The sequence below is a fragment of the Spinacia oleracea genome, chromosome 1 (assembly GCF_020520425.1).
Source record: "Spinacia oleracea cultivar Varoflay chromosome 1, BTI_SOV_V1, whole genome shotgun sequence".
Lineage (NCBI taxonomy): Eukaryota > Viridiplantae > Streptophyta > Magnoliopsida > Caryophyllales > Amaranthaceae > Spinacia > Spinacia oleracea.
Window position 1 is genome coordinate 102932622 of NC_079487.1, and position 15185 is coordinate 102947806.

At 36.7% G+C, this 15185-nt stretch overlaps 2 protein-coding genes across 2 annotated transcripts; one reads left to right on the forward strand and one right to left on the reverse strand.

Annotated features, from left to right (window-relative positions):
* Positions 1 to 1589: 1589 nt before the first annotated feature.
* On the forward strand, positions 1590 to 2144 carry LOC130465573 (uncharacterized). Its single transcript, XM_056834387.1, has one exon. It carries the CDS (start codon positions 1590 to 1592, stop codon positions 2142 to 2144), a length of 555 nt encoding a protein of 184 aa, XP_056690365.1.
* Positions 2145 to 4494: 2350 nt separating this feature from the next.
* Positions 4495 to 14730, reverse strand: LOC110801947 (dolichyl-diphosphooligosaccharide--protein glycosyltransferase subunit 1B). Its single transcript, XM_022007356.2, has 9 exons — positions 14480 to 14730; positions 14273 to 14317; positions 12831 to 13459; positions 11618 to 11765; positions 9127 to 9309; positions 8959 to 9027; positions 8287 to 8376; positions 5164 to 5309; positions 4495 to 5077 (listed from the first exon to the last, which is right to left on the reverse strand). The coding sequence occupies exons 1-8, from the start codon at positions 14603 to 14605 to the stop codon at positions 5175 to 5177; spliced, it is 1425 nt and encodes a 474-aa protein (XP_021863048.2). The 5' UTR covers positions 14606 to 14730; the 3' UTR covers positions 4495 to 5077; positions 5164 to 5174.
* Between the last annotated feature and the right edge of the window lie 455 nt (positions 14731 to 15185).

A 15185-nucleotide genomic window follows, 5' to 3' on the forward strand; every position in this document is an offset into this window, starting at 1 on the left:
TACGATGCGCTTCCGATTAAATTCCCGGTTCCGGAATTCATTTCCGATACGAACAATATTTAATATTTCCGATTCCGGAATTAATTTCCGTTTCGAACAAATATTTAATATTTCCCTTTCCGGAATTATTTTCCGATTCCGATAATATTTCCGATTCTGACAATATTTCCGTTTCCGGCAATATTTCCGATTCCGGTAATAATTCCATTTCCAATAATATTTTCCGATACGTACCATGTTTCCGTTTCCGGCAACATCTACGACTTGGATAATATTTATATTTCCGATACGATCCATATTTCCGTTTCCGGCATTATCATCGTTTCCGGAGTATTCATTTCTTGCTTGTGACGATCTCAGCTCCCACTGAAACCAAGATCCGTCGATTCCGAATATCCATAGATGGAGTATTTAATGCCATTAAATACTTGATCCATTTACGTACTATTTGTGTGACCCTACGGGTTCAGTCAAGAGTAAGCTGTGGATTAATATAATTAATTCCACTTGAACTGAAGCGGTCTCTAGCTAGGCATTCAGCTCACTTGATCTCACTGAATTGTTAACTTGTTAATTAATACTGAACCGCATTTATTAGACTTAATATTATATGCATACTTGGACCAAGGGCACTATTTCCTTCAATTCATGCTTGTGTTACTTCTATGAGCTATTCCATCTTGGTAAATGGAAATCCCTTGCCTCCTTTTCCTGCTAAGAAGGGGCTAAGGCAGGGGGATCCTCTCTCCCCTTTCTTATTTGCAATTTGCATGGAGTATCTGAATAGGTGTATGAAAAAGCTTACTGACAATCCTGATTTTAATTTTCATCCAAAGTGTGAAAAGGTGAAACTGACACATGTCATGTTTGCTGATGACTTGCTGCTATTTGCTAGAGGTGATCTTGTTTCCCTTCAACTTCTGTTTAAAGCTTTTAATGAGTTTTCCAAGGCTTCTGGTTTAGAAGAAAATATGGAGAAAACTGAAATTTATTTCTCCGGGGTACCTCTGTGGGAGCAGGATGCTATCATGGCCTCCCTTGGTATATCTAAAGGTTCATTGCCTTTCAGATACTTGGGTGTCCCCTTATCTAGCTCTAAACTCACAATCAGTCAGTGCAAGCCCCTTATTGACAAATTTCATGCCAGAGTTTCTTCTTGGGTGGCAAAGAAGCTCTCCTATGCTGGCAGGCTACAACTGGTTAAGGTTATCCTTTTTAGCCTTCAAACTTACTGGAGTCAAATCTTTATGCTGCCAAAAAAGGTTGTGAGAGAACTTGAGAGGATCTGCAGGACTTACCTTTGGACTGGTGATACCAAAACTTCTAGAAAAGCTCCTATTGCTTGGGACTCTATCTGCAGACCAAGAGTTGCCGGTGGGCAAAATGTTAAAAACTTTCATATATGGAACAAAGCTGCCATTCTAAAGCTTCTTTGGGGTTTAGCTTTTAAACCTGATGCACTCTGGGTCAAATGGGTGAATGCTTACTACATTAAAGGTAAAGACCTGTTTACTATGGCTTTACCTGGTTCTGCTTCTTGGATTCTTAAGAAGATTTGGGGTAGTAGAGAAATTGTGTAGAATGACTCTATGTGTAAGCAGATCTTCTTCTCTGGTCAGTATTCAATTAGGAAAATGTATCAAGGTCTACTTGGTCAATTTCCTAAGGTACAATGGAGAAGAGTTTTGTGTAATAGTTCTGCCAGTCCCAAGAGCTTATTTATTCTTTGGCTTGCACTTCATGGCAGACTGCCTACTAAGGATAGGATCCTGCAGTGGGGGATTGTTACTGATGGCTTGTGTAGTCTATGTGGGAGTAAGCTGGAATCTACTCAACACCTGTTTTTTCAGTGTAGTTTCTCTAAGAAAGTGTGGCAGAAGTTCTTACAAGGCCTTCACATTAGTAGAGCTGTGCAGAATTTTGATCAAGAGATCCAATTTCCAATTAGAATGAGTAAGAACACTATTGCTGTGAGCAAGTTGTTTCTTGCTGGCTTTGCTGAAACTGTGTATGGATTGTGGTTGCAGAGGAACCAAAGAGTGTTTGCTGGTCACATTCAAACTGCTGAGCAGATTAGTAGGGATGTAATCTTTCGTGTTGCCTGTAGATACAGGGATTCTGATTTACATTTATTGCTGTTTTGATTTTGCTTAGGCAGTTTTGAGGTTTTGTTGCTAGTTTGTGGTCCTGTTGGGGACTTGGTGTACTGGTTGTGTTGCTTGTACCCTTGAGCTGTTGCTCTTCTCCTTTTGGTAATATAATCTATATTTGCCAAAAAAAAAAAATTAGAACCTCTCGCGATCTATGCACGAACTATTCTGATGGACAAGTTGATATCAAGCCGTAAAACCTTACGAATCCAGATAATCTTACAAGATATTGAAACTCTACAAATAAAATTCTCAAGAACCTAAAACAATAGGAAAAAAACACTAAAAATTGGAAACAACCCAGAAAATTGGCAACAAGACGATGAAAAAAAATCATGCATAAACTCTGAATCCAATTTAGTCAAAAGTTCATTCTTTTAGGGATGTTAATTACGTCTCTCTTAATGTTATGTAGCGTGCATGTTCTTCTTGGAAACGTGTGTTTCATAGTTCCCATTAATTATCTTATACTCTAGTTACCAAGTTCAAGCCTATTACCTCATCTTCTTCCTCTCCATTAAAATGAAGTTTAATTAGTTGAAATTCTCATACTAAGTAGCCAACTTTGGGAATTAGAGATATACTTCTTCCGTTTTTTTACTTGCACCATTTGAGTTGGTCACATCGATTAGAAAAATTGTAAATATCAAGAGAACGAAAATGTTAGGTAACAATGGTAAATGTGAATGCGAGTAAGGGTAACGTAGGTATTTAATATGTGAACACGTTAAAAAGCATGTAAAAACATACCATAAGAGCAACTCCAATGGTTAAAAAGGAGATCTGCTCACAAAAAATAAAAACATGTGAGCAGATAGCCAATGACATAAACAACTATAAAAATTTTGTAGCTATTTTGAGCAGGTAGCTCAAAATCTCGTTGGATATTGAATAATTTATTTTACATCAAATAAATAAATTGTTTAAATAAAATATTATGGGGAGCTAAAAAGTATTGTATCTAACCAATGTGAAACTTTGTAGTTTAAATCAATTATAGTTAGAAATTTGATGTGGCAAACTTAGGTACACATTGTAGCTCATCGTTGGAGTTGCTCTAAAATAAACAAAAAATCTTGCAAACACAAGAGGTACAATAAATTTGTTGTACACCAAGATAACTTTTATCCAGTTTATTGAGATTCTTTTTTTTTAATGAAAATTTTTATCACTAAAAATAGATAACTTTTACATATATAAGGGTAACTTTTAAGCATTTTGGGTTAGCTTTTACTCTATTTAGTGTACACCACTTGTAAATAAGAATTTGTGTAAAAGAAATTGTGCAACTAATATGCAACTTTCATAGAAAATGGTGCAAGTAAAAAAAACTGGAGGAAGTACTAATTTTTTGTACTCGATTTATAGAATAGAATATTGCATTATGAAAAGAAAAATATTACACTTATACTCCCTCCGTTTCCTTTTGTTTCTTTACGTTTGGACTTTAGCACGTTTATTAACGAGTAATTAATGTGCATTGAGATTCCTCTGTTTGTTTTTATTTAAACAAGGTAAATTACGTTCATTTATAATGTTTTCACTCTTATCAAAAATCTGATATTGGGAAAATGAGAAAAATTTAATGTCCCACTAGAAAAGTGTGAGAGATTCAATGACCCAATGAATTTAATTGGTTAAAATAATCATTTGACATAAATTTTGATAGAATATCAAAGCATTTATGTGATAATATAAAAGGAAATGTAAAGAACATAGTGAGTAACATAGTTGCCCTCAATGAAAGGACGGATAGAAGGCATTGTTGGAATTTGTGAGGCAATGGCTGTTCAACTTTTAGAGGTCGTTTGTGTCATGAACTTGTAGCTTGAAACACGAAACTATAAAAATCTTTGTCATCCATTACTTTTACTGCTTTTACAGGAAACATATCACTTAAATGAACAATATTACAAACTATCTAAACTAAGATCTATCGCTACATTGAACTGAATTGCTCTTACAAACCAACTGGAAATTAAATTGAACATGTTGGCAATCTTCGACATTTGGCTGCCATGGTTGAGTGAGTTTCCCCTCACAAGCCTTTCACTAGCCATGCCGGAACATCTTTTACCTCTTGCTCCAAAGGCCAGTTGAGCATGGGGTGTTATTTGAACAAAAACAAATATGGTGCGGTAATACGATGGGCACACTTCAAATCTAACTGCTACGAACCACTGAAAGTAGAGTAAGGAGAAATGGTGCAATAAAACAGAAATGGGACTCTGATTGATCCTATCACTTATTTTAGGAATAAATAAATTTAGATAAAACTTACACAAGGTAGTTAAATCTAAAATAAATTGTATCAAGTCTAAGTGTCTAACTAAGTTCATTTAAGTTCTAAGGAGTATAAGTTTAATTAGGTTTAAATAAGTGAAAACAGGTACATATAATGCAAATTATTACAAATAGTACTGAAGTTAGCATTTCCTTGACAATGGTAGATTTATAAAAAGCTACCTATAAAAATAAAAACTAAGAGATTTAAAAGCCAACAATTTCTGATGATTCGATACTATGATAATTTGTGAACAAAAAAGGGGCAGCAGTGAAGAGCTTTAATTTAGATCATTCAGACTTTTGAAGCCGCACAAGTGTTTCTCCAACGGAAACGAGCTTTAACTCCTTGTACACAGCAAGAAATCTACAACTAGAATACTCCTTGTACACAGCAAGAAATCTACAGTATATTAGAATGCAACAACTACCTCCCTTTCAGGATTCACCTAAAACTACAGTGATTTTTTTTTTTTTTTTTTGTATTTCTAGCTCGACAAAATATTTCGATGCCATTCTTGGATGCAATATATCGCCTTGCTTGCAGCTGAACTACAACATGCAAGCGCATATGGTTTCCTCAAGATAATTTTCTACTCTTCTTGCCCCAGGCATCTGATAAGTTTCCCTCTCCAGTATCCTTGCTAAACACAAAAATGATGCACTTCATTAGTTCAATTAAAAAAAAACGACGTTAAGTTCTAAATAGCAGTACATTATCATTACATACCCACTGAAGTTTCAAGGTGTTTTATGTTTCTGGATGGAAATATCACCATGAAGATAAGCTATGCAAGCCAAGAAAAATAGAACAAATATGGATACCAAGATCAATGGCTCAACAAGCATGAAGGCCGGGTTGAAATCATAGTAAACCTGCAGACAGAAAATGGGTAAGCAGCTTACTTTAAAGCACATGTAATACCAATATCAGTGGCTACCCAACTAGAAGGAGCAGGAAGCATGCATGTTAGTAATACAGAACTCAGAAGTGTGTATATTACAGCTCCAACCTATGAGCCAATGACTACATGTGATGCAGGAGGCAGTTAAAGTAAAGACAAAATGCTAATACTTCAGTTATTATGCAAGTTACAGAAACAGTAATGCTTTTCTTGGACTTCAATTCCCTCTGTTTAGATCTAATTGAAATTCTCTTGGAAACAAGAAAGTTAAATCACATATATAAAAGGGGGGTAAAAAGAGGTTAATTACTGAACGGTAAATCATTTCACTGAACAAGTACTACCTCTGGGTTATTTTTACTCAATGTTAAATGGTGTTTTTTTTTGTCCTACTCACTTCTACTGCGTTTCATTTTTGACAAATTCCTTTTACCATCTTATCCCTCTTACAGCTCTACCTTTCTACTCATTTGCTCATTTGCTCTTTTATTTATTATCTCATCTTGATATCTTCATGCTTTAGCAGCCTGGGCCTGCATATATCTGCTCATATTGACCGCACGTCACCTACTAACTAATCAACAAAAGGCCCGTCAGTACGCATGCATTTCTGCTGTATCTTATCTCTGACTGCTGTATTACTAGCATTAGCATAAGAGCTTTGATATAAACAAAAATCTCTTTACCAATGGTGTTGCCTGTGTGTAAGTGTAACCAACTAATTGATCAGAAGAAGAACTGGAAATGTGCAATTTTACTTGATTTCTTCTGTGTCCAATATCTGGATGTTGAACTTCTAGCAACACCAGAAGCAGAAGGGCTTTATTGTTTTTCAATGACCATGACGAATATAGTGAATGGCCAGTTAGTAAAAAAAATGGAAGGGAAGGAATGTATGGTTGATTGACAGAAGGTTAGAGAGATGTAACGTAAGGCTGAGATTTACAGTTGACAAGAGGGATGGAAAACAGATACAACCACAAATAGCTCATGGGAAGAAATTTCCTTATGAGAGTATTGCACAATCAAAGTCCAGGTAAGAAGGGAGGAATACTGTAAGCCCGAGATTTATGGTTGATGAGTATGATAGCAGCAATTCCAGCTGATAGCAGATGGTAATATGGAGATAAACAACAACACCAAAAGATTATACGGTTGGTCTTGAATTTTGGGCCCCATTACTAAAAAATTAGAAACATAACTTAATCCCAAAAACTTTTCTGCACCTTGAAATTTTAGCGTAATGGAAGCTGAAGGGTTTGAAAACTATGAAGGGAAGTTGAAAAGAATGATGTTCTTCTTTCACAGCTTATCCATCAGCAGCTTCTAGTTTGCTTCTCCTCTTCCTGATCTCCTCTTGCACAGTTTATCCATCGTCGGCTTCAAGCAATGGTCTGTTCATTTAACTCATGGTGTTTGGGGGTTTGGTGGTATTTTGATCATTAGATGTGATGGTAGCTGGGTGGTAGGTATTGGTTTCTTCGTTTAGACACAATTGAATGAGGATTGGATGCTTATGATCGGACACCAAGACCACAAACTTTCAGCACAGTTTCAGCTAGTATAGACATTTTCTACGCTTTAGTGAGGATTAGAATGGTTTATGCAAAGACAGTTTGCTTAAAATTAGTTAGAACTTTTATTAAGAACCCTCAAAGGGAAGGCTCTTTGAGATCTAAGTCCTGGCGTTTTCAATACGCATCAATGTGTCCACAGCTCCACACCTGAGTTTTGGGGTTGAAAATTTAACGAAGCACATAATGGCAAATGACCAACCCGAAAAACAAAACCCAAACACGACCAGATCTGACCTCCCAGTTTGCTCCTTCATCACGTATTTACCTTTACACTCCTACTCCTACTGAATCCCACACGCCACAGGGCCACCTACTATATCTCCTTAATGATGTGTCAAATGCCCATAAACTGCTCGAACATGAATTATAAGTACTTTTTTTCCATTTGTATTTGTAACTGAAGTATTCAGGAGGGACTAGTAAGTTGGGGTCTTTAGTATGTTAATATTGCCATTAACTCGGATACGGGAAACTTGACTGGTTTATTATTAGTATGGGTATCTAACATTCATCGGCGTTGTATGGATCATTTTAAAAATCTTTAAGTAATAATAACTTCTGCCAAATGGAAACCAGAAAACCTCCTTATTTCTGGATTGACACGAAGCCTAAGATTCTCTATGTTCAAGTAATGATGAAAAGAACAACCTACAAAAGACCCAAACCTGGAATCACTCGACATGAATCAGATCCTTACCTGACTGGTTGTTTTGTCAAGTTATGTTGGGACGCTTAGAGCATCTCTAATGGTAAGCTAATTTGACAATTAGCTTGTTATGCCACATAAGATTTCAAGCTATTTTATGTTCTAGCTAATTTATGCTCCAATGGCTAGCAAATAGCTTGTTATTTAAATTGATCCTACTTGTTCCACTTGTCAATTATTTATTTAGCAAATTTTGGAGCTAGTTGTCAAGCAAATTAGCTTAATTTATTATCTTCACTCCAATGGTCTAGCTATTAGCTTGAAACTTTTATAAATTTCAAGCTAGTCCCTAGCTACAACCATTGGAGATGCTCTTACATAGTTTTTAAGTCCGCCTATCCCCTCTCCTGTTAATTATGCCCTCCTTTATTGCAAAAACATTAAACTTCTGACAACAGCCTTAATCCCATTTCACCATTTGGTTTTCATAATATAGATCCAACATAGGCATGATTTCAGGGTGTTTCACTAACAACCCAATACCACTGTTGGCTATAAGGGTCTTTATGAATTGATCTAGAAAAGGAAATTTTTTACATGGAAAGATAAACCAAACATGGAAGTTTTATGCCTAAATTTGCTACCATTGGGATTCTAAACAAGTTTTACTTCATTAAATATCATATATCTCACATATAAATAATAAAAATAAAACAATATGTCACCTGAAAGGGGGAGTTGTGCTCTGGCACCACATTCTTCTTTTCCAAAACCACAACAGTTCTTCCCATGATGTCAAGATATGAATAAGTGGTCTGCAACATTAGAAGGGCCAGAAATTTTGAAATGAGCCTGTGAGATAAAAAATGCCACTACAAAATAAAGATGGGTCAGGATGTCCTCCCCCCACCCTGTCCATGTCTTCCCTGCTTCCTCCTTCTCCCTCATGTACCAATGGTCCAAATCCATTCAATTCTGTGTTCCTTTTTTTTTCTCAACGCACCACAACAGAACATATTAACAGCAAGATGTGACTTAATGACTGGCAGGCTCCTACCATTATTGCGATCATGACCAAGATAACGATTCAGCCATATGAATCACAGACTACGATTTCCAGGCCTACTGATAAGAAAATCATGTTCTATTTGCTTTGGCTGAAGAGGCATTGTTCAAAAGAAGCCAATTGGAAATCCATAAAGTTGATAAATAAAACAAAAAGAGGAGATAGTAGTCTGTGATTCATAGAGATTAAAAAAAAAGTTTGACAATGGAAGGAAGAGCAGCCTAAAATCATGCATTTACATGAAAAGTACGGTGCAGCAATCAAGTTGAATACACATTTGAACCACATAGATCAAGCGGAATAAAGAAAACTGAGAAAGACAACGATCTACCTCCAAATGTTGTTCCAGTGTAAATGGCGCCACAACTGTGGGATTTTTAGACCCCTCTGGCAGGGCTACCTGAAATTTTGAGATTACCAGGGATTATCAGACAAAGTAAATTGTTAGGTTGGGCAGAAGTACAACCCAAGATTTAGTCAATTAAAAAAATCAGTATACCTTAATGGTTAGCTTATTCACGACAGTCTCTGCCATAGGACATCCGAAAGTGAAGTTTAAATAACGCTGCTTGCCATCAGTTGATTCATATAGGAAATCTTCCAAAGGTACTCTATATCCAATGACAAAAGTTGCTCTCCAACCACCAAATAAAGGATAGCGAGGCTCTATTTCAAGTTCTGACTGCATGAACACAAGCATACTCTTAAAAATATCATATTACTCAGAAAATGATGTCATGATACCTGGAAGGTGAAACATCCAATGTGCTAAAAAAACATATACAGGACCCGTATTCAGTCACTTAAACAAAATAAGCTTTCGTCAATTATTTACAATTAAAAACCCACAAAAATATACCATCCGTCACTTGAATTTGATAGAATCCATCAAGGGACAAGGGCCATGCCTGCCTCATGTGTCCTACAAGGCTACAACTAGTTTACTTGCTTCCATAGGTCAAAGCAACGTACTTTCCTGTCCAAATTAGTTGACACATACTCCTTTTGGGAAGTTTCTTTTTAATTAACATGTTTCTATTTTGGGTAAGTTTTGTGTGTATGACAATTTTACCCTCACAATTTCCTCTAACTCTCTCTCCTCCTTACCCCATGCCATAAAGGACCCAGGCTTCCATTAATGTACCCTACCCCTAAGGTCCTAACAACCGGCTCCACGGCCATCTCCCATTAACCTACCCTTCAACCTTCATGTCACCTGTCATCTTCTCTCCTCCCATTCCCACAGCTTCCTTCTTTTCAGCACCAATTTTTCTCCTCCTTTCTCGCAGACCATTTGGTCGGAAAATCCAGGTTTGGAACCCTAACTTGAGTCCAGCACAAGCTGCTGGTGAATAGCAGATTTTGCATTCTCTCTCTCCAATCTCCATCACCTTCTCTCCGCATTCCTCCAGAAAATTTTCACCGATTTTATCCTGCAGATTTTTCAAATTTCATCCAATCTCTACCATTTGACAGGTCAATTTGCTAATTTAACTGTTAATTGAACTTGTGATACCATTTTTTGATGGAAATCAGCCGCAGATTTAAAATCGGATTTTATTCTTTGTTGTTGTGGATTGGGCATGGGCCGATTGTTTGGTAAATCGGCCTATTGTTGAGTTAAAGGTGGTGACGGTTTAACGAAGGTGTTGGTGGTGGTGATGAAGGTGGGAATGGGGATGAGGGTAGGTGGGTAAGGGAATTATAGTCTTTTACATTTATCCTCACTTCTCCTTAATATGTGTGCCAAAAACAAACGCGTCAACTAATTTGGAACGGAGGAAGCGTTAATTATAAACCTAGAACTACCTCTATGATACCATCACCTATTTGATGTTCTAACAAAAATAAAAAACCAATTATGAAAAGAAGAAAGAAGTGAAGACAAAAGAAAATGAACATTCAGCAGCTCAACAACAATGAAAATAGATAAAATAGGCTTGAAGGATAAACAAGGAATGTAATGATGAAAATTCTAAAACATACATGCGGTGAAGTGGTTAAACCATAATTCAAGGTCAACAAAGTCAAATTTCAAAGAAAACAAGGGATTGGGCTAACTTGCTTTTCATTCATCTTTCAGTTGTGTTAGGGTTTAGTCCTTATCTTAGCTTAAATATTTGTTTAGTTGATGAGGTGCTGGTTATTACTTCCACTTCGTAATGGGATTGCTAGTTGCTCTTAAGCTTTTGTTGCTGAATGAAATGTAATTAATCCCGACAAGTTTTTTTTTCTTAATCATAAAAATAGTTAATTGTGTGAAATGTTTATAAGAGGGCATAAACTGTATTTTACATTCAGATTTGCAACGAATATGTTCAGATAAACTTAAGAGAAACAAAAGCTTAAGAGCAACTAGCAATCCCAAACTCTTATAAACAGTTCATTCAGCAACAATGAACTGTTTATATTCAGATTTACCCACTTCCTCTGTTTCAGCAACAATAAATGTTTATAAGAGGGCATAAGCTTTTCGTAATGGGTTTGCTAGTTACTCTGTTCCATGAAGATGTACCCACTTCCTGTTTTGAGCCGTTCCTTGAAGATGTACCTATTTGGAATGTTATTCGTAAACTTCGTGTACTATTTTATGCATCTATAACCCATACACCCTCTCTCCAACACTCTCTCTTTTCGTTAAAGTATATTAAAACCACATTTTGTTTCCTCTTCAATAATGATGAACAAAGCAAGTGGTCCCCAAAAGTTACACTCTCTCCTCTAGCCTGAAATTGTGTTTACATTAATTGGGTACATCTTCAAGGAAGGGAGGTAGTACAACACTTTAATATCACCCGATATTGTTTGTTTAAGTCGACCAAAAGAGGCTCTCATAGTGCTCATTCAAAGAATGAAAATGCAACTTATGTGAGTTATGTTTAAAAATACATAAATCGAAAGGCAAGCCTAGCCACACCTTACAGAAACCAGACACACACATCCTCATTCATCAAGTTGAAGAGATAAAGCATAAAGTTTTAATATATTACCTTCTTTAAATCCAAACGCAAATGTGATGTTGAGATATTTCCGATTTCATCCCTGTAGTAAACGGAGTTTACTCGTGGGGGTAACCTTGCAAGTAGCTGCTTAAATGAAGCTACACCACTTACAGAAGGCTTAGACTGGTAGTCCACCCTGCCACATAAATATTAAAAAAAAAACGACCTATTATAATGTGGACATGTGGATAAGATCATTGGAACGAGAAAGGGAGTCCAAATGTGAATTGAGCTGAGCCAGAGGTAAAGTACACAAGATGACAAGAGATGGAGCTGGGGAAACATGGTGGTTATTTTCGTAGAGATATTAATTCATGATGTCAGCATTTTCAGGTGTCCAATTACTCCAATATCAAGGTAATATGTAGCTATTTCCACGGTAAGCTAAAGTTCTAATAAATTTGTTCAACAGCCCACTAAGGAATGTTAAAACTAAATAAAGAAAATGTTACAATCATTATACCAATGTTTCACGAGGCAAGAGGCACAATGTGGATATAGGATCCTAGAGTGAAGGTATTAAGGCGAGCATGCCTCAATAAATAAAGACACTTGCTTCAATAAAAGACATAATCAATTTTGAACCATATACTAGTATTATAAAAAGCTACAAATTAAGGCTATTTACATTGTGATGACGCATACTATCACATGTCCACGTCGAGAATTAGGGTTCATAATAATATTTTTAAAATTTTAAAAGACATTCATAGGCTTCCACAGGTGCACGGTGAACCACTGGCGCCAGTGCGGCAGCGGGCAGCCAGAGTTATACTAGACTCAACTTAGAAACATGCTTGTGAAAATTAGAAAAAAACAATGTGTTACCAACAATACGACAATGGCATAACTAACTGTTTGACCATGAATGTCCCCAGTCTAGTTCGGTGTTCAACACATGATGACTAGTGCTATTAATCCCCATTTTTTTAAAAAAAAATCCGCTTATGTACATGTTACCTAATTTGCGGTGCGCTTTAATACACGTAACGGTACGCTGTACGCAAATGTTCTAACTGTATCAGGAGTACAAGTGTACTTGGTCTTCTTTAGGCTCATATTTTAGGTAATTAGAGATCTTTATTTCTTCCCTTAGTTCTTCATGTCATAAACAACACCAGAAATGTAGCTAGAAGCATTGCTTTCAGCTTTGAAGAAAATTAAATCATGTACACACCTCAATAACACAAAACTACAATACCTGGAAAATGCACCTTTGAGCCGAGCACCAGCATGAGACAGTGTGTATTGCTCTCTTACTTGTACGCTTCCCCAGTGTGAGATCTCAACTTCACGTACAAGATCCTCAATAACAACAAATGGATTATTGTTTTCAAAGTGTACAATAATTGGTGAAAATGAGTGTGGGGGCTGATCTACGTATGGACCATATTTCAACTCAAGACCAGAACGGTTGGTGGGCTCCACATTTGTGTATGATTCCACTTTAGTACTTGCAGTCCTGATAAAAGTTGCCTGTTGTTCAATGTGATATGGCGACAATATAATCGCACTATCGCGGTAATAAACCAACTGAGATTCCGACTGGCTAATTTCTGATGGGAATGGCTCAAGAGATTTTGTTAGTATGTACAGGATCTCAAGTGTTACAGCTTCATTTGCCTTCAGGGGATTAAGCAAAGTGACAGAAAAATATTTTGTTCCATTCGGCCCATCAGGTAGCTTAGGATTGACATCAAGAGACGTGTATGTTTTCTTCTTTTTCTTCCCCCCTGATACAGCTGCTTTTAACAACGCTAGATGATCAATCTGGGCTGGTGGAAAAGCAAGGATGACTTCTGAAGTAGGAGATGTTCCTTTATTTTCAACCTGAAGCATTTTAGCACATCACATACAGGCACCACAAAATATAAACCAATATGCGTGTGTATGTGAACACATACACTCATAAATAGGTGTAGCGTGTGTCTGTATGTCTCTGTGTGTGTGTTTAATGGGTTGGCATGAGCATGTGTCCCGGTGTGTGGATTGTGTCCAGCCTTAGCAAGCAAAATATTACAAAGTACATCCCAGCAAGGTAAATTTTCATGCAGAATGAGATGTAATCGAAAAACACAAATCAAATTTCTCCATAAACAATTTCAATATATTTATGGCTGGTTTGGTAGCCGGTCATAAATGGTCTCTATGGGAATGGATTTGTATGTAAATTTGTAAGGAAAATCAATATTTATTCCCATGGTAATTCTAGTCACTGCAATTGCAGGGGTAAGGTTGCGTACACCCGACCCCCCTTACCCCGCTTCTTGCGGGAGCCTTTTTGAGGCAATGGGGTAATGATAATGATGATAATGATGGTAATGCTAGTCAAAAACTCTACTCCTAGTTAGGAAATTAGAGAATTCACCAGCAAAACGGCACAGCTCAACATCTGTCAATATGACCATAATAAACAACTTAAAAACACATTTCGTCTTTTTGAGGTTCAAATACAGTGGATTACTCTCCTAGCACAACTTTCATTCCCGAGCAACCATAAAACAATCAGAAAATATACATATCATCAGCTCTGATAGCTTGATTGAATTCATGAGCAATACATTTCAACAGGAAATCAACCAGTATTTCGAGTAGCAGAAAATAGAGTGATTCACTGATTCAAATAAATTGTATACAACATACCTTTAGAGTTAAGAACACCTTGATGATATGAGAACTCAAATCGATCTGCAACATAGATAAAATTAATCAACAACCAAAAGCTAGCAAAAACGGAAGGATGTAGATATAGATTAAGACCACAATTTTCTGGAAATCGATAATAATTGACAGATTGATTATTTTTCAATCAACAACTTAAATTTTAAAAATAAATCGATTATAACATACTCTGCGCTCAGCATTTGTGATTCGCAGATCATGATCAGTCGCCGCAGAGGATGATCCAAGAAGAAAAGAGAGGAACAAGAGGAGAGAGAAAATAGAGGCATTGCGAATTTTGAGGTCAGTCGCCATGGTTGTTCCTGGCTTGGCCGCTGCGAGGGTGCGAGACTTGCGAAGACCTGGGAATTGGGAACTGAGGAATTGGGAACTGGTAGTGTTCAAATGTACTCCGTACTTGGAGTGATTAAAACTATCCAGTCTTGATATTCTAGCAAACTGGACTCGAATTAAATATTCGACCCGAGTGACTCGATACATACCCAAACCGTATCCGAAACTGAATGATTTGAAATTGGACTCTACCTGAATGGACCAGACCAAAATCGACGTAGTTGAAAATCTTGAAATGGGTTAGTTTCCCGTAATAAGTTAATTTTAAATAGAGCTAAATTTTACCCGATCCCAATGGACCTGGCCTGATATACTTCTATCAGAAATGAACTTGTACCCGATTTAAAATTTTCCTCACTCGTATCTTACTCGACATATACCCGAGCCAAATAACTTGTTTGCAGCCTCTATGATTCACATCTATATGCTTCCGATGTGTGTGTACTTTTTTTGGCATGGTATCTCATTGTTCTCTACTTCCCGATTCTTCAGTTTGTGGAACTTTTCTTTTACAGTTTGTTTGTAAGACACTGCTGATGTT

What these genes read in the sequence shown, in the direction of transcription:
- LOC130465573 (XM_056834387.1), top strand. Translation starts at nt 1,590, where the DNA reads ATGTGTAAGCAGATCTTCTTCTCTGGTCAGTATTCAATTAGGAAAATG.
- LOC110801947 (XM_022007356.2), bottom strand. Translation starts at nt 14,605, where the DNA reads ATGGCGACTGACCTCAAAATTCGCAATGCCTCTATTTTCTCTCTCCTC. An exon ending in TCACAAATGCTGAGCGCAGA is followed by an intron (nt 14,318 to 14,479) that starts GTATGTTATAAT and finishes TCTATGTTGCAG; the next exon opens with ATCGATTTGAGTTCTCATAT. An exon ending in TGAATAAGCTAACCATTAAG is followed by an intron (nt 9,028 to 9,126) that starts GTATACTGATTT and finishes TCAAAATTTCAG; the next exon opens with GTAGCCCTGCCAGAGGGGTC.